Here is a 17994-nt window from a genome sequence, read left to right as displayed (position 1 = left end):
AAATATTCGTACGCAAACGCGGGAAGTGGAAAATGGCGGCGAACCTCAGCAAAGTGGCTGTAATGGGTTCGTGTATCAACGGTCACGTAGTGCAAAACGATAGCGCTATGTCGGAGCCAATAACGGGGCAAGAAAAAGTTGCTATTCTAGATGCTGGGGCGCAATATGGAAAGGTAAGATCTCCGTTACTTTGCTCAAGGAACGACCAATAACTTTGCTTATCTTGAAATGCATGGATGTGTTGTCGTGTCAATTTCAGTTACTTTTTAAATGTCTTTCAGATTCCTTTTCCTAATCACGATAAACATCGATCGATCGGTTTTGTTTGGTCACAACACTGAGAAAGAAAATCATCTAGTTTTTTTTTTCATGATGCTGAGCCAAGTTTATCTTGAAACGATAACAGACAAGTTTCATTCATCCTTGTCTGCAAGAAAAAAATATTAAGCTTATTGTCCAATAGTATTACATGTCTTACATGTACGTAAGCTTTTTTAAGCATAATTCATTCATTTCGTCAAAGAAAACAGCTGGTTTTTAGCTAAGAGTGGTATCTTATTTTCTCATTTAAATAATTCCTTGCGGCTGCTGCCAAGATCGAATCAGATAATGTTAGCTACAATCTGATCCGATCTCTATCATGAACCCTACTGACGCCAAGTTTAATGTTTGGTTAAAAAAAAAAAAAAAAAAAAACCTAATTATAGTCTACCTCAAACACAAATCTTCCAACGTACTGCAGGAGATAAGCTGCAAAACTAGAACTATAACAAACCATTTAACTGAAAAATGTTTTTTGGTTCAATTTCATTCTTTCTTTTCTTTTCAATTTTCAAGCTAATTGCCACATAATTAATATGCCATACCCGGAAACAAATATTTTAATAAAATCAAATTTAAACCAAAGATAAGCTAAACTTAAACTACACCACACATGTACCTTTTTTGTTAAATCATTCCTGCAAGATTCACACCATAGGTATGAATTGAAATTTCAGTTTATTAAACTTAATATTCTGTCATTAGGTCATAGATCGTAGAGTGAGAGAACTGTGTGTGGAAACAGAAATTCTTCCCCTGGACACATCTATATATACCATACAAGAGAAAGGTTTTAGGTAAGAAGAAAACTTTGCAGGATGTTACATGTACAGTTCTTAAAGTTCTGTAAGGAGGCTGTGTGGCTGAGTGGTCAATGCATCAGACTCGCAATCCAGTGGTCCCTGGTTTGAGTCCCACTCTGGTCACTTACTGAATTTGTTCACAGCTGTCCTGAGTTGAAATCCTTGGCCACACTTGTAAATAGCCGACTGCAGGTTGCCTCCTTCCAGTTGGGATTCTTAACCATATTATGTTCATTTTAATTTTTTGTTTTGTTATCCTGAAAAGCCCCATAAGGGGAGAGGATACATTTTTTAAAAAAGTATTTACCAGTATGACTATAATTATTATTATTTGTTGTAAATTAGGCAATAGCGTGCTTTGGCAATTTGTTCTTCTAATGGCAATGAATCAGGATTCAAAAGTCCTTGTGGCCAAAGTCAAACTTCCACAAAAATTCCAAATGCCATTGTTTAAGATGTGGAAAAACAAGTAGTATAATGTAACAGTAGTGCCATAGGTTTTATTTTATAGTCAAGTGAGGTAAAGCGTAAGCTCATTTTCCAGGGTGTCTATACGCCCACGGTACTCCCCACCTGACTGGTCGCATCAAGACACCCAAGGCTGGAGACTGAACCTTCCCTGTAGGTGAAGTGTAGCCCCTGAGATTCTATTTTATGAATTTACTACATGTACTTATGAAATGACTCCTGGGTTCAAACCTTTCACAAAGTTGAATCCATCAGCAGTTGTAGATTTCAGATTCAGTGCATCTCGGCATTCCTACATGCATAAAGAGCAGTGAAGTCACACCGGTGGTAGTTTGTCAGTTTTCTTGACTTTGATAAAAAGTTTTTCAAAGCAATTTTATCCATTCAAGGATTCTTCATTCTTACTGAATACTGAGAATTAAGTTGTAGCCAAAAATTCACTGCTCATTATGCATGCAGTAATGCAGATTTAAATTTGATACTGGTTTTAGCAATGACCAATGGATTCCTTATGTCATATAATTGATTCATTATGGAATCTAGTGGAGTGTGTTTGACCTCGCTTGTCTGTAATTGCGGGGTGCAAAGAAAGTCAGTTTTTTTTGCAGACAAGCTGTAGCTAGCATGTACTAGCCCGAAAGTCATTTCAACTAGCCTCAAAAAAATTTGATGAGCAGGATTGACTACAGTTCTTCTGGAATTTGAATTTCCCCCCAAAAAATTCACCTGCCCATTGTGTAAATTAAGAACAGAATTCACTAGCCCGACAGCAAAATCCACTAGCTCCAGGCTATTGGACACCACTTTCTTTGCACGCTGAATTGTTACACTATAGGACTTTATCAGTAGACTTTAAAATGATAGAACCATCATAAAAGACTCTGACCTAATATTCTCTCTGACTCTGCTTGTTTTCTCACCATAGGGCTATAATAATATCTGGAGGACCCAACAGTGTGTATGCCGAAGATGCACCCAAGTATGATCCAGCTATTTTTACCATTGGACTGCCAGTCCTAGGCATATGCTATGGAATGCAAGTATGGCTAGATGGATATAAGTAATTTGTTGAAATGTAGAAGTAGTTAAAACCCAGGTTAATTAAACTCTCAAGGGGAAAATATTACTTTGATTTACTTTGGAGTTTGAGTTACAGTCAAACCAAGTCAAACGTACCCTCCAAGATTCTATCAGTGAATTGATTATTTGAAAAATGAATCCGTTAGTCGTTCCCGTAACTGGTGTCAAATTCAAAGCGGCATTTCTGTATGCGTAATGAGCAGTGAATATTTTACGAGAACTTTTCTGTATTTGGTCAGATTGGAAATCTTTGAATGGATTAAGCTTCTTGGAAGACATTTACATCAATTTCAGGAAAATGGAGCTGGTAGAAATTTCATAACTGCCTCGCATGTGAATTCAAGGCTCATTACACATACAAGAATGCAGAGATCAATCTGAAATCTACAACTAGCAACGGATTCAACTTTTGAATAATAAATTCATTAATGGATTCTTGGGGGGTACGCTTGACCTGGTTTGACTGTAACAAGGTTCTACTAGTATTCTACTGCGAATTTGAGCACTTTCACACATTTTTAGCAGTTAGGTAAGGGTATACATTGTACATGTTGTAAATAGGATTTTTCTTTAATAAGTGAGGGAGACGATGAGAAAGAGACAAAAAGAATTTGGGACACAGAAATAATTTTATTACCAGCAAACAAAGGTTTTTTTAACCCATTCGCCCCTGAACCGCCCGTAACCGCCCGCGCGGATCCAGGTCCTTTCTACCCTTTGTGACGTCATCAGTTTTAACGGTCAAGGACAACTTTCTCGCTAACTTGTGTAGAGTGAAGAGATCTTTCAAACCATACCAGAATGAGCACAATTCAGTCAAGGACACCGGAGAAAGAAGCAAAAAACCACAAGACATTGACCTGAAAATCTCCATGAAAATCTTGTTCCATTACCCACCTACCTTTCCTTTCACCTAATCCTAAGATCCTAAAAGCTTTCCTAAAAACTCTTCCCACCAAATTGAAGCCTACTAAATGCCCAGCAAGAGAAAAAAAAAATGAGGCAAGAAAAGCGAAAAAAGAAGGGAGGAGAGAAAGCGAAAAGTAAAAGTCAAGACTGCTGTGTCACTTTTAAACCCAAAAACTATGTCGAAATTTTGCTTTCTGCGCATGCCCGAACTTCGCAAGCTAATATTTTGCATCTGGATCAGAAGGCCGCGAAGTGTACGACCTGTAAACCGGTTTGTGGTAAGTTTTAGCCCTTTATAGCACGACAGTGACCAGAAAACCACTCGACTAGCTTCAAAACGCGTTTTTCGGCAAAATCTCCAGGAGCGAATGGGTTAATTAGTTTACCATTATGTTTCTTCTGATCTGTACACTATTGACTGTGGGGTAACAAAACAAGTCATGTGAACAAAGTTATAGTTATTACCATCATCATCATCATTTTTGTTTTTGTGTTATTGTCTTTAACTAAAGATGCTAAACAAAGAGTTTGGAGGAAGTGTGATGAAAAAAGACATCAGGGAGGATGGAGTATTCAAGATAAATGTGGAAACATCCTCACTAATTTTCAGGTACATGTACGGGATGGTATACATAGTTGAATACCTTGTAACTCAATGTTAACTTAATAAATCAATTCAAAGGCCTTTGTCAGCTCAAATATATTGTACATCGAAAATAAGGGAGAGATCTTGAGAGATCTCATTACCATTAGAGAGTTTGGAGCAGATCTTTTTCACAAATACTGTACTTTCTACTTTAAGTTTCAAGAAAGAAATTCACAGAAAAAAGTATTTTGTACAATAGTAGTTACATTTACATGTATATCTGTTGATGTTGAGGTTTTGAGGAATAATATTATAACCAATAGAGAATTTTTTTGAGAAGTCACCAATTTTCATTTTATCTACATATATACTACAAACAGTGTACTTATCATTTCTTTCTGTTCAAATAGAGGTTTGCAGCCTGAGCAAGAAGTATTGTTGACTCATGGAGATTCTATTGATCAAGTTGCTAGCAACTTTAAAGTCATTGCCAAGTCTGGTGATATTATTGCTGGTATGTATGTTGTAGTTAATTTTTTATCTCAGATAATTATTTGTTTCTCTTTTGTTTTTGGGTATGGTAATGTTGCTTATGAAGATGAAACAAAAGAAAATGAAAATTACCTGAGATAAAAAATTAACTGCAACATGTTTTTATAATAACATATTATAATACATGTTAGATGGCCAAATCAATATTTTGTACTGATACATGTTTGTTCTCCAGGTATTATTATTATTATTATTATTATTATTATTATTATTATTATTATTATTATAAGGTATCATCATTATCATTATTGCAGTATTATTATTATTAAAATTATTATTATTATTCCAAGTTTGGCTTTGTGATGCAGACACCAGTATAATTTGAACATTATTTTGGCACTGTCAGGGATTTGGTTTCAGGTTAACTATATTAACTGAATTTTGTGAGTGCTTTTTAAGGACTAGTACAGTGGAAACTCAATTTATTGTAGGGCCAAGGGACTGGCAAAATTTGTTCACTTTAACGAGGTTTCATTTAATCAAGGTTCTTTTTCATATTTTTTACTATTACTGGGGAAAAGAAAATCATTAATTATACATAGGACTTCGTTATATAGAGGTTCTTTATATCGTGGTTCCACTGTAACACTAAAATTCATCACCTACATATACATTTATTGTCATCATCATTACAGTAGACAATTCCATATTCCAACTCCATAGGAAAACCAAAGTGACACTATAGGGCTGGGCCTGCCCAGCCCTGAAATGTCCATAACAGAGATGTCACTAAGGAGAATTTCAACTGTATATGTACAACATGTGTTAACTCTTTGTAGGTATTGAGGATGAATCACGCAAGTTATACGGAGTACAATTTCATCCAGAAGTTGATCTCACAGAGAATGGCATAACAATGATCAAAAATTTTGTTTACGGGGTGAGTATACACATAATGTTGTAAAATAACAGACTGGTTGTTTATAAAACCTGTCTCATCACTGCCATCTTTGAATTAAAAAAACGTCACCTTTTATTTTGAAATGTTTTATACCATTGTGGGCTAAAGATGGGTCCATAGGGAAAGAATGACTGTTGTAAAGTTGATGTGGTAAACAATTATCAAAATAATTAATATGATTTATCTGTGAATTCACCAGTTCTGTTGAACAATTCAACATGTGGCTTAGTTTTTACCCATCCATGTACGAATGGCTGAGGAATAGCATCATCTATGGCACTCTTAGAAATCGGCTACTTTGTTTCTTTTAAGTTGAAGTACATGTAATGTACAGTGTATGAAGAATTATCTCAGACCTTGTTGTTAAAGGCAGTTACCAGCTACTTTTTTTAAAGCTTTGCTCATCACATCAATACTTGACATGCAGACCTTGGTATCATTTCACTTTTAACAGTTTAAATTAATAGTCACACTTTACTGTGGCTTTGCCTGAGGCAAATAGCGTGCACAAAACTGAATCATTTCAACCTAAAAGAAGTAATACTTGGTAAAAGACATTCATTCCATGTGTATAGAACTACATTTACTGACAATATTACAGAATAGCCAATCTTGTACTTGTGTTGATAAAAATAATAATAATAATGCCCTTGTACATCAAGGGTGCTTAAAACCTGGCGTGCCAGACTTACTTTCATACATGTACAATGAGAAAGTTGCTTTTTCCATTTTATCATCAGGTTGTTGGTTGTTGTGGAACATATACTGTAGATTCCAGAATGGACACATGTATCAGACAAATTAGAAAGACTGTTGGCAATATGAAAGTTTTAGTAAGTACTGTTTGTCACAAACTTTGCTTTATTATTGTGTAAAAAATAGAAGAACACACTCCTAACAGACTAGTGAGTTTGTATGGGACAATGTTGATTGAACAGATCTTAGCCTTGTGTCCTGCATCCTTGCATACTTAGTAGAAGAAATACCATCATCAACAACTTGCCAGAAGAGAGAGGGCCTGGGATCTGCTGAATATCAGGCGAACGTACATCTTGGGTTATTAAACTTCTCAAACTCATTAACAAATACAATATAAAAATACAAAGGAAATTATCATCATCAAATTAAAATCATCTGGTGGTGAAACACTGCGTCTCATGCTTGATATATTACAACAAGAATGTGCTCTAAGAACTGCGAATGCAAGCAACCCAATACAGCCTCTTAGCCTGTGAAATCCAGGGAGCTGCTAGCCTTTGCCACAGGTGAAATTAAGTCCATCTGTCAGCCAGAAGCAAATCCTTCTTCTGGAACCCCTGCTGTGTATGAGGATCTGATGATTTGCCTGCTAAAAAAGGCTATTTTTGATTTTCCAATCAAGTTAAACGGAAATTTGAAGACATACTTCTGGTAATTTGTTGAGTCCACTGGGGATCTAGAACAAGGATCTCGGCAATGCTTCGCAAACATTATTAGGCAGGGTTAGATTAGCTCTGCAATGCAAACTACAGAGCCATCATGGTATGAGATTCTTGTAATGCCTTAGCTTTCCTACACTGTAGTCTCCCAAGGGCAAAAAAGGCCATCTGGAGTGTCTAGAGCTGCTACAGAACAGCCCTGTACATGTACCTTTATCATTATAGTCATTATTAATTTTGAACGGTATTGAAGGATCTACTGTATAATTATTGTGCTGACATGGGATGGGAAAGCTGTATTGTTTCTCCAGGACTGAAAAATGTTTTTCCACAACTTGGTAATCATGGCTGGTTTTATTTCAGGCACTATTAAGTGGAGGAGTGGATTCAACGGTACTTGCCGCTCTTCTTCATAAGGTAATAGGTTGCATTCCTGTTGCGTTAATGTCACCCAACAGCCCGTTGCTTTAACACTGTACATTCTGGTTTTGAGTAACCAGAAAAAGTTACGTAATGTACAAATCTTAACTGCTAAGTCATGGGTTTAATTAATGGGAGCCCATGAGCTTTCTAGGTTTACATTGTATTTAGAAGTTTAAGGGCACTTACCAAAAGTCAGAACTGGGCGGCCAGACTGTTCATCTTTAAAAAAAATAAAGAAATATGCTCTTTTCGAGGGTTTTCACCGGAAACCCATCAATAATGCCGTGCACAGCGATTGAGAAAAGAGTAATCTGGTAAGACGGATCTGATTAACGATGGAATTTTCTTTAGTGATAGACTGGGTGGTGGGGCAGTTCTGACTAAATGAAAGCAGCCTTAGACTGAAGCATTTTGAACTTACTTGTAAATCTGTACGTGTTCTTGTATTTTGTTGTTTCCAGGCCCTTGCGCGTGACCAAGTTGTTGCAGTGCATGTAGATAATGGTTTCATGAGAAAAAATGAGAGTCGCCAAGTAGAGGAATCACTGAAACGACTTGGAGTTAGATTAAAAGGTAACAGCAATTGATGTACTCTATCGTTTTTGTGTGTTTCCAGAGTCCTTATAAAATCCCTAAACGTCGCGATGAACAACAGTCTCTACCGAGAAACGAGTCATAAACAAACTTTATCAGAATCCCAAGAATTAATCCTCTAATAAGAATTTGACCGACAATGTCATTTATTGAAATTCATTTTTGTAAAATACAGTAAAGCGAATAATGCCATGTGAAAGTAAGACTGAAGACGTTTTTCGTTGATCTTCAATATGCTATCTTGTTTTGTTTTACATTTATATGAATCGGTCAAGAACTTATTTCGCATCTGCTAGTCCGAGAACCTCAGTCGTTCTCTTTTCTTTGGGCAGTTCTACATGTAAATGTTATGCTGTAGTCTTACAACAGCTCCATACGTCACGAACAACATTTTACCCTTGCTCGTTAGTAAAACAAAGTTATCTTAAAGTCATAAAATATGTGGTAAACATGAGTTCTTGTTTTATGATAATCACATTGTCTCTGTGTTCCTCTTCTCCAGTTGTAAATGCTGCACTTCGGTTTTACAACAGTTCCACAGTGATATCAGGTAGAAAAGATCAACCGGCTGTCAAAAAACAGATCACGAAAACTTTAAACGTTACGACCAACCCTGAAGAAAAAAGAAAGATCATAGGAGATACTTTCATTAAGGTAGGAACTTGCTGTTTTCTGCCCAGTGTTTGAGTTAAAGTACAAATGTAAAAGTGCGCTCGATCTACAGGCAAAAAGACAAAAAATGCCCCCGAAATTGTGCCCCCTTTGAGTTGGAGTTCGATCTGGAACAAGCCAGCTTGAATGCTTGAACCTTCAATATCGCTCGTGTTAAAAACAGGGAGATTGGTTTCTGCTGTTTTTCTTTATTTTTTGCCTAGTTAGACGTAAATACTATTTTCTTCGTATGATGATGAAGTTTAATACCGAATGTAGACCTGGCGGAAGTGTAACTGGGGGCGCTTTCCATTAAGGCAAAACTTCCGGTTGGAAATTCCGGAAACATTCCGGATCAGATGGAAAGGCTTTCCAGCCATGGAGCCTCGTTTGCGTTATTGCTTGCGTGAATCAAAAATCTAAAAGCGAAAGTAATTTTCAATGACTGTGGCAATAGCAGCAGTTTGTTGCTGTTTTGTTAGAAGAAATAAGAACAGATTGCAAAGGACTATTTTCAACGCATGCCATTTTGAACAAAAAGATAAGAGTGAAAGGAAAAACTGCAACTGCCCGTGAACAGCGCTCACCGGCAAGCATTGGAAATGGCGGGAAAAAATCCAGGCGCCAGCCGCCGGCCGACACAGAATTGCGCAAATGGAAGTGGAATACCTCGGAAGGTCGTTCGGTTGTTCCGGAAAATTCCCGGTCGAACCACGCGTTCAATTTACATCTAAACCGGTCGATCCGGTAATTTTGTCTAAATACAAAGCGCTTCAGACTGGTATTACTACGTTATGCCGTGGAAGAGGTGTAACTTAACAATTATAGATTTGAATTTGCTGTACGGGTGCGTGTGTTCTTTCAGGTTATGTTACACAAATCAAAGAGACAATTTTTAACTATACAATCTTTTGACTGCAGATCGCTGATGAAGTTATCAGTGAACTTAATCTCACAGAACACAACACTTTCCTGGCACAAGGTATTTTCATAATTATTATTTCATTTCCAGTACGGTGTTAGTACAATGTATGTTCAACCATTTCGACCTTACAGGATGTATAATGTCCACCATCTGCGAACTCCCTTCATACAACTTCATTATTTTCTTTTCTTTTGAGGGAGAACAGGGGAGAGGGATAAGAAGGCGAGAGAAAAAAAGGGTAGTCTAAATAATAGGAAAATTAAAGGGAGGAAGCCAAGGAAACAAGAGGCGGGAGGCGGGGGTGGGACCCCCTGCCCCCCCCCCCCCCCCGCCCCTCACTTACAAAACGATGCAAAAACGAGTGTATAGCCTCATGAATTCTTTAACCTGCGAGACGGAAGCTCTTGGAAGCGGGGAGGGAATCCTGCAGGCTATTTATACCTTTGTTGTTGTGTTTTATGCCGATATAGGTACCCTTCGACCAGATCTCATTGAAAGTGCGTCATCACTAGCAAGCAGCAAAGCTGACGCTATCAAAACTCACCATAACGACACGGAATTAGTTAGAAATTTACGAGCAAAGGTGAGCACACAAAAATCTTATCCTCCGCAAAGTCGAGAGATTTTTACAGACCCTTGACTTTTGCAGGAGACTAATCGTCTCCTGACATTTGTACATCTATGGTAGGGGGCTCTCTACTATACAAACGTCTGAAAAAGAAAACGGATGGTAGGGGACTCTCTGCGATACAGACGTCTGAAAAATAAAACGCACTTTATTTCAGTGTCAACTTATTTAGTACGAAAGTTCTAGCTGCGCCCACTATTTTTGGGACCGCAATTTTACGTTGTTATCCGAGCCACGTGAAGGTCTACCATTTGCATGACAAAGGCAGTACCTCTTAGTTTGTTAGACCCTGAACATTTTTCCCGTTCGGGGAATCGAACTTGCGACCACGCGCTCTGCAGTATAGGGGACTTAAGTACCAGACGTTCTTGGTACTTCAGACGCCAACCGGAAGTATTAATTTTGCAACATGACAGCCACTGCGCATGTCAAAACGTTCTTGAGCTGCGGTCACGGACTTCAAAACGCAAGTTCTCAGGTTGAAACCAGAGGTTCAAATTTTGGGTTCTTCGAAGGGTAAAATTCTTCGTCTGAAATCATGTTTTCTTCGTAAGAAAGAAACCAAACTTAACGCAAATCTTTGAAAGGCATTTTCAACTAAATTATTCTGTCAGCGTTCGGGATGGTTTCACGTTGTTTTGCTTAATGATTTGCATTTGGCACCAAATTTGGCACGCAAATCGCGTTCCAGATCCAGTTCTGCGCGGCCAGCCTTGCCTTTCGTGAATCAAGAACATCTGGTGCTTAAGTTCCCTTATATCCTGCATCGGCGACTTTGTCGAGATTTTCATCAATCGCTTATTTGATAACCTCGAGTATGGGAGAAAAAATTACAGTGTATTATTGTGTAAAAATTCTGGAAAAGTATTCAATTTTGCGTGCAAAAATCTGTACGAACGTTTTGAATAAAAGCCCTTAGTAATTGAACATTGGACTGCAATAAACTGCAAGTTCAAGCAACGCGGGGTCAACGAGCCAACTTTGAGATAAACGCCTAGGACCTTTAATATTTAGAAGATATAGTACCCGACCGAACTTGAAATACTTGTTTTTATTACTTTCCAGGGACGAGTTATCGAACCATTAGCAGATTTCCATAAAGATGAAGTCCGAGCTCTGGGGAGAGATCTAGGTCTACCAGTAGAGATTATTCAAAGACATCCATTTCCTGGTGAGTTATTGTCTTTGTTTGTTTTGCTTTGTTTTTTTGCTGTCGCTATTGTAGCTTTTTCAGTTTTCTTAGGGTTTTATCCTTTTTTCTTTGACCTTTTATTTTTTTATTTCCATGACTAGTAACATTTTCTTCAAAGTCGCAAATGTTCGAAATTTAAATGTATTTCTGATCCCTGAAATAAATTACTTGTGCAGTGTATATAATTTACCTTGAAAGACGTAACAATATTAAATCTGGTCCTTTAAAAGAAAACATGGCGTCAAAAGCAATGCTTGCATCTCACAATCTACAAGGAATAAAATAGATGTCCTTTTAAAATCCACAGACTTCAACAAAGCTCTGGGCGCCATCTTGAAAGTTCTTTTTTTATCTCCTTCAGGTCCAGGGTTGGCCATTCGCATCCTTTGCGGTGATGAACCTTACCAAGGCAACGATTATGCAGAAACAAATATTATTTTAGGGCAGATTGTAGACTTTGTTACTGCCGTTAAAAAGGTATGTGAATGACGCTTTGTACCGTTAGAATAAACGCGCTTGACGCTCGGTTCATTCAGTTGAATGCAAGAGGGCTTGCTCGGCCTATATATTAAATTTATTCTGTTAGTAAATGTTTATATCATTATGTAATTTAAAAAGTGAAGAAATTATTCCATGACTGCACAAACAGCTTTTATGCGCTCATAAATTGAATTCACTAGGTTATGACACATCTCATAATGACCAATTTTAGCACGCTCGGATTCGATCTGTGTGAAACCAACAAGAAAGAATAGAGACGAAGAGCGGTTTTTTCGGATTTCCATACCTGCTTCGTTAATTTCCGTTTTTGTTGTGTTGGTATATTTTTTAAGTCGGTTGCATAGAAACATGGGTGACACTTCTTTAGATTCGTTATGCTTTTATTTTAATTGGCAACTTTAGAAACGAGAAGGAAACTGGAACCGAAATGCGCCCGCAATTGTTTCTGGGATCGCGTTATCGAGGACGTGAAGGCAACGAGAACGTCGCTTAAAAAGTGAATTTGCGTTCTTTCAGTCTTTATAGCGATTATTCCTACCCACTTACTTTGTCAAATGTGGGGGAACCCTTCTGGAGTTGAATTCCTACGAACCATATCCAAGTTCAGATTTCGTCGTTACTTGTTTACGTACTCCAAATTAGGCATTTTCACGTCGTCGTCGTGCAAAAACGGGCAAAGAAACGTACACAAAAGTGTGATGCATGTGTTAAGTTGTTGTTTTGCTTATAAATGTTTCTTTTTTGACGTTCTCGTTGCTGTCCTCGTAGTTGGATTTTAAAGTCCCTATTGCTGGTTTTCAGTGTCACGCCATTCAAAATAGATCAAAATAAAAATCAAAACCATTCGACAGATAAAGTCCAGAATCTGGGAGATGAAAGGAGGCAAATATAAAACCCTCGCCAAGATTTGGGTCGAAGGAATACTTCGTATACGAGATATCCGAGGAAATGTTTTACCCAAATTTATAGAGCTTTGTATGGAGAGCCATGCTGGAGTTCATCCGGAAGATCTCCAACATGGCGGACGGAAATCAACAGAAACATCTGTTACTGAGTTTTGCTACAAAAGCGTCAATTTACTCCTGGAGGAACTCATCAACCCTAGTAATACTCTTTCTAATACTTGAACTGTTTAGATAGCAAAATTCCTCGAAAAAAAATCACTTTTTTTACCTAAATGACAGCTCTCTCGGTCGTGATGTAAATGCTGCGTCACGCAAAAGCTTACAAATTTAAGCGTACTCTATTACAAAACCAAGAACCCTTTTGAAGCGAAAATTTGTTTGAAAATTAGTTTTCAGCTGCTCTAATACACCATGAAAATAAAATCTCAGTAGGATCGATAGTTTTGTAGTTTGAATTTTAGTGACGTCATGTGAAAACCAGCAATTGGCTAATTTTTTACCTGTCCCTAGAAACAATCCCAGAAGTCTTTGCAAAAGTTAACTTGACCCAGTCTCTTTCTCGTTTCTAAAGTGGTGAATTCCTCTCTTTTGTGCTTAGCCTCATTCACTGTTCAGTCGAGTTAAACTTAGTACTTCAGAGGACGACAGAGAAAATCTATTGGAGATCACATCGAAGTACAGAATCGGCGCCACTCTCCTACCAATCAAATCTGTGGGGGTCCAAGGAGATGGCCGGACTTACAGCTATGTTGTAGCGTTATCAAGCAATGATTCACCCGACTGGCTTTCGCTGCTATTCCTTGCTAAACTGATACCTAAAGTTTGCCATAATGTTAACAGGTAAATTCTTTCTGTCTTCTAATATTAACAATAACAGTGTATTACATTTAACCGATCAAGGTAACGAGAAGTAAAGAGATGAACCTTTTCCGCATTCCGCCTCAAGGTGGATTTTTACTGTCGCGTAATTTTTCCATGCGTACGCACGTAAACTTTACGCGCGTAAATAAAATAGAGACATGTGTGGAAGGCGACAGAGCTGCGTGAAGATTGGGAACAAGTCAAATTAAGGGATTTTCCCTCGCGGCTCGTTCGGCAAGGCGGCTCCCCCGATAAGAAACTAGAGACGTTTAGATTCGAGGACGAGAACCAGTACGTGTACGAGATTTGATTTAAAGTTTTTTCGCGTAGTGTCAAAAAATAGACATTCGGAATTCTTCATTGTACTTTTTTTCACCTGAAAAGTTAGCACTGTTATCAATTTTGAAGGAGGTTGAGCCCTCTCTCGATTGCAAAATGGTAAAACTTCTAACATTTGATAACTTATTCCCGCGAATACGACACTCTGGCTAAAACTTGTAGTAGAATGACGACGGCTACCACGTTTTCCCGCCAAAATGACGCTGGCTCACGCGCGAGCACCACTTACTATTGAGAAAATCTCGTACTCGTAGTCGTTCTCGTCTTAGAATCTGAAGGTCTCTAGTACCTCGGGCACAGGTAATCCCGCCAGCTACGCAGGCTAGGGTTTTGGGACTTGGCCATGGCCTATTAGAGAGATTAAGATTCACGTTTACGCCAAACGGCAAACGTGAATTTGTACCACGTGACCAAGTTTTTCCCTTAATTGTCGTTAACTTTTTATTACTTTAACTAAAAAATAAGTAGTTTCACGCCAGTGTTATACATAAGAATTGTTCTGGACGGTTTTTATCTGCTTATTTTCTATTCTGAGAAATTCTCAACTTTAATCTGACGTTTGTCGTTTGGCGTAAACGTGAATCTTAATCTCTCTATTGTGTTGAACGCCCGTACAAAACATTTTCTTACTGGGGAGGTGATCGGTTGTGGCGGGGGGGGGGGGGGTGAATCTAATCAATAATAGATTACTTCATTATAACTGATTTGAGTTTTTGTCGCATTTCTTTCAGAGTCTGTTACACTTTCGGGAAAAGGATCAAGTTCCAGATTCAGGAAATTACTCCCACGTTCTTGTCAACAGGCGTGATTGGTACAGCGAGGCAAGCAGATCACGTGGCCCACTCTGTACTTCGGAACCACGGTGTGTAAACTTTGCGAACTCAATTGGAAGAACTTAAATGCGGCGTGGCACCCAAATGAAGCATGTGGTAAAACATTTAAGCCACATGGCACTTCAATTGCTGCATGAACTTAGTTCCCTGAGACTGTAGTCTGCGAAGTGATGTGTTCATGCCTGATTCTATTGCCTGCAACACCCATAATGTTGTTTATACTCTTGTACACTACATAGTTTGGGGAAGTGCTTCTCTGAGGTAACCAGGGGGTTGTTTTGTGACTGCTTTGTATTTGAATTGCTATGCTTTATGATTCGCTGAAGGATTTCGTACCTTTTTCTCAGCCAATCAGGATAAAACCCCAAACAAATCACGTGACTTGCTCACACGCGTTTTCCCGCCGGACTGTCACTTGCGGCACGCATCACCTTCAAGATATAATTGGTTCATTTAAATGTCTCCTCGTGTCATGATTGATCAGAAGCATTGCTAAGGTTTTGCTTTTGCGATGCTCATTTGAAAACAGCCCTAATAATTAATCAATCCATTATTCTCGCAGGTTTATTGGCTCAGATCAGCCAGATGCCCATCGTGTTAATACCCGTTCACTTTGACCGTGATCCGATAGACCACATTCCATCGTGTCAGCGGTCTGTGGTGATAAGAACGTTTATAACAAATGATTTCATGACTGGGGTACCCGCCACACCAGGAAAACACATCCCTACAGAGGTAAGCGGCTCTGATATCTATGAGGGTTCAAGGTCTGGTATTTTCAATCCGGTGTTTTGTCTCGAATAGTCTCTCTCGCAGTCGTCTTTTGGAAGTCACGCAACATTCCCCCAAAGGAAGAACGTTGCGTGACATCCAAAACACGGTCTTGAACCACTGTAGCCTTATCAATTCTGTAATGTTTCTTGGGATTTCTTCTCAAAACGGCAACTTCTTTGGTTTTCACCAAAACGGGCGCCTCGAGTTAGTATCTACCGTTGTTGTCATTTTCTTTGAATCTCTCTACTCATTTCTTAAGGGAGATTACCATTTGTCAGAACGTGCTGGCCAGACCTGTCCAATCGTAAGGAGAATTCCACTTTTAATCAGGACCAGTTTATTCCTAAATGATATACACGGATGTGATGGATTTTAATAAAATTTCGAGAAAAGACTAATATTTCATTTTCAAGTTAATGGTCAACCAGTTATGGCTTGTGGAAAGTTCCTTTAGCTAACACTTTATGTCACTTTACGCCCGTTTGTAAAAAAGAATTTCACTGTTATTCAGAACTGTCCAGCCATATAGTTTCTGGGAGAGAAATAGAGAGTTAAAGAGTTAAGCCTGGAGTTTTCCAATGTTTGAGTTATCCTAGCCGAAGGCTTTTTTGTTCTTCTCCTCAGGTTTTGAATGAAATGGTTGAATCGTTACAAGACATTCAAGGAATCTCGCGTGTTCTGTATGATTTGACCGCCAAACCGCCAGGAACAACAGAATGGGAATAATTTAATGGCATTAAAACGACGGCAACCATATGAAGAGTAGCATGCCTCCCTTCATTAAGCACCGTATTTATTTTGAGCTCTGATTTTAGCCTCGCCAGGGTCTGTGGAGGAACGGCACAGCCGTCCGTGTTAAGTTTGGGCTCCGTCACAACTGCACGCCAGTACCCCTAAGAAGGTCCTCTAGAATGAAAGAGCAAATTGTGCCTTTTGAAACAGGCCCCCACTGTTCAAAAGATGAGTATAGCGTTATCCACCGGGAAAATCGCTTTATAACATAGCGCGCGTGCTTGCCCTATATAATTCCTATTGAGCCGCTATGAACAAAATCGTTATTAACACACGCCCGTGCGTAAATAAAGATTTTTTTCATGATGACGAGTTAACCTGTGTTTTCCGTCTCTTTTCCTACACTGTAACTACTAAGTACCCAAAAATCAACGGCAATGATGAAAAACTTTCTAGATTTTTTTGGAATTTAGCTTTTATCCGCTCAAACCAACAGCAAAAGCGCTAGAGATGTTTCGCAAATATAAATGGAGCCTGAATCGTTGAAAAGTCCGCTGTAAAAAGACATTCAGCTGGAAAAAGACCACAAATTTGTCTGTGTCGGGAAATATCCAATTTGTATAAAGTGCCCTCCGTTTTAACGCCTATTTATCCTTTAAAAACCAAGCTAATTAGAAGGAAAGCTCAATAGCGATAAATTATGCACTTTTGTTATCGCCGAACAATCCGACTAAAGCAAGAAAATTTCTCTTGCAATAACAAGACAAATTACACAAGAAGACATAAATTTATTACTCACAAAAAAAACTGCTGCCAGGTCTTCTCAAGAAGCCGTAATGACCAGCCATTTTTCGTAAATGAATATAAAGTAGAATGACAGTCGTCTTCGCTAAAAAACAAGTTTTCTGGATTTCGCCGAGCAAAATATCAACAGTCTCACTCACATCTTCTCATCGAATCCAAACCATACTCCACTACTTCTTACGAACATGTGAGTATTTTAACTTTAGGTGGACTTTAGGACTCTTTTACCTTTGTTTCTGCTTCGTTTCCATTGATCGTTAACGAACAAATAAGCAAATTCTCTTTCTTAGTTTTACAGAAAGAATTTTCTTTCAAACTACGATTGTGCGATTGTTTGTAACCAGCCAATAGAAGCGTTTGTTTTTCTGTGTCACGCGTTACGGTAGATATCATTAATTGACTCCGTGCTTTTAGACAAAAATGGTAGCGAGAGACCCCTGTGTGTCTCGAAACACTTTCGAAAAAAGAAGTAGGAGTTTCTAACTTGTAATGGTTTGATTTAGTAAGCTTTAACCATTTCTCACTGTTTTAAAGCCAGTAGATATGGATGAATTTTAAGAGTTAAGGGAAGATTGCTATTACTAGAGATGCTCAATGATCTGTGTACTCAAATCAGTCTTTTAAGGAACAAAAACAAATACTGTTGCTCTTTTATCCTTGGGCAACTTCCCGACTTTCAGCCTTCCTAGTAACTTTCCAGTAGCTCGCAGCAGCTTCCCGCTCTTGACATTAGCGACTGCCTTGTTTCCCGCCGTGTTTTCCCGTCGCCTGAAACCGGTTGCAAGCGTTCCAGC

The 17994-nt window shown here is 38.5% G+C and overlaps 1 protein-coding gene across 1 annotated transcript in view; it reads left to right on the top strand.

Moving 5' to 3' along the window:
* Nucleotides 1-23: 23 nt before the first annotated feature.
* Nucleotides 24-17994, top strand: part of LOC140942522 (GMP synthase [glutamine-hydrolyzing]-like) — an 18325-nt gene continuing 354 nt past the window's right edge. The window contains exons 1-18 of the mRNA XM_073391442.1: nt 24-173; nt 1027-1118; nt 2518-2632; nt 4094-4191; nt 4578-4681; nt 5499-5599; nt 6361-6453; nt 7402-7455; nt 7923-8034; nt 8558-8709; nt 9628-9688; nt 10102-10214; nt 11325-11430; nt 11813-11928; nt 13456-13697; nt 14789-14919; nt 15453-15625; nt 16289-17994. The exon at nt 16289-17994 is cut by the window's right edge and continues 354 nt beyond it. Coding sequence (XP_073247543.1) covers nt 33-173; nt 1027-1118; nt 2518-2632; nt 4094-4191; nt 4578-4681; nt 5499-5599; nt 6361-6453; nt 7402-7455; nt 7923-8034; nt 8558-8709; nt 9628-9688; nt 10102-10214; nt 11325-11430; nt 11813-11928; nt 13456-13697; nt 14789-14919; nt 15453-15625; nt 16289-16390 — 2106 coding nt within the window. The 5' untranslated portion in view covers nt 24-32 and the 3' untranslated portion in view covers nt 16391-17994. The remainder of the gene's footprint in view (nt 174-1026; nt 1119-2517; nt 2633-4093; nt 4192-4577; nt 4682-5498; nt 5600-6360; nt 6454-7401; nt 7456-7922; nt 8035-8557; nt 8710-9627; nt 9689-10101; nt 10215-11324; nt 11431-11812; nt 11929-13455; nt 13698-14788; nt 14920-15452; nt 15626-16288) is intronic.

Source organism: Porites lutea, chromosome 1 (genome assembly GCF_958299795.1).
Source record: "Porites lutea chromosome 1, jaPorLute2.1, whole genome shotgun sequence".
In the NCBI taxonomy this organism is placed as follows: domain Eukaryota; kingdom Metazoa; phylum Cnidaria; class Anthozoa; order Scleractinia; family Poritidae; genus Porites; species Porites lutea.
Note: the sequence above shows the minus strand (reverse complement) of the source record. Positions and strands in the feature narration are given on the sequence as shown.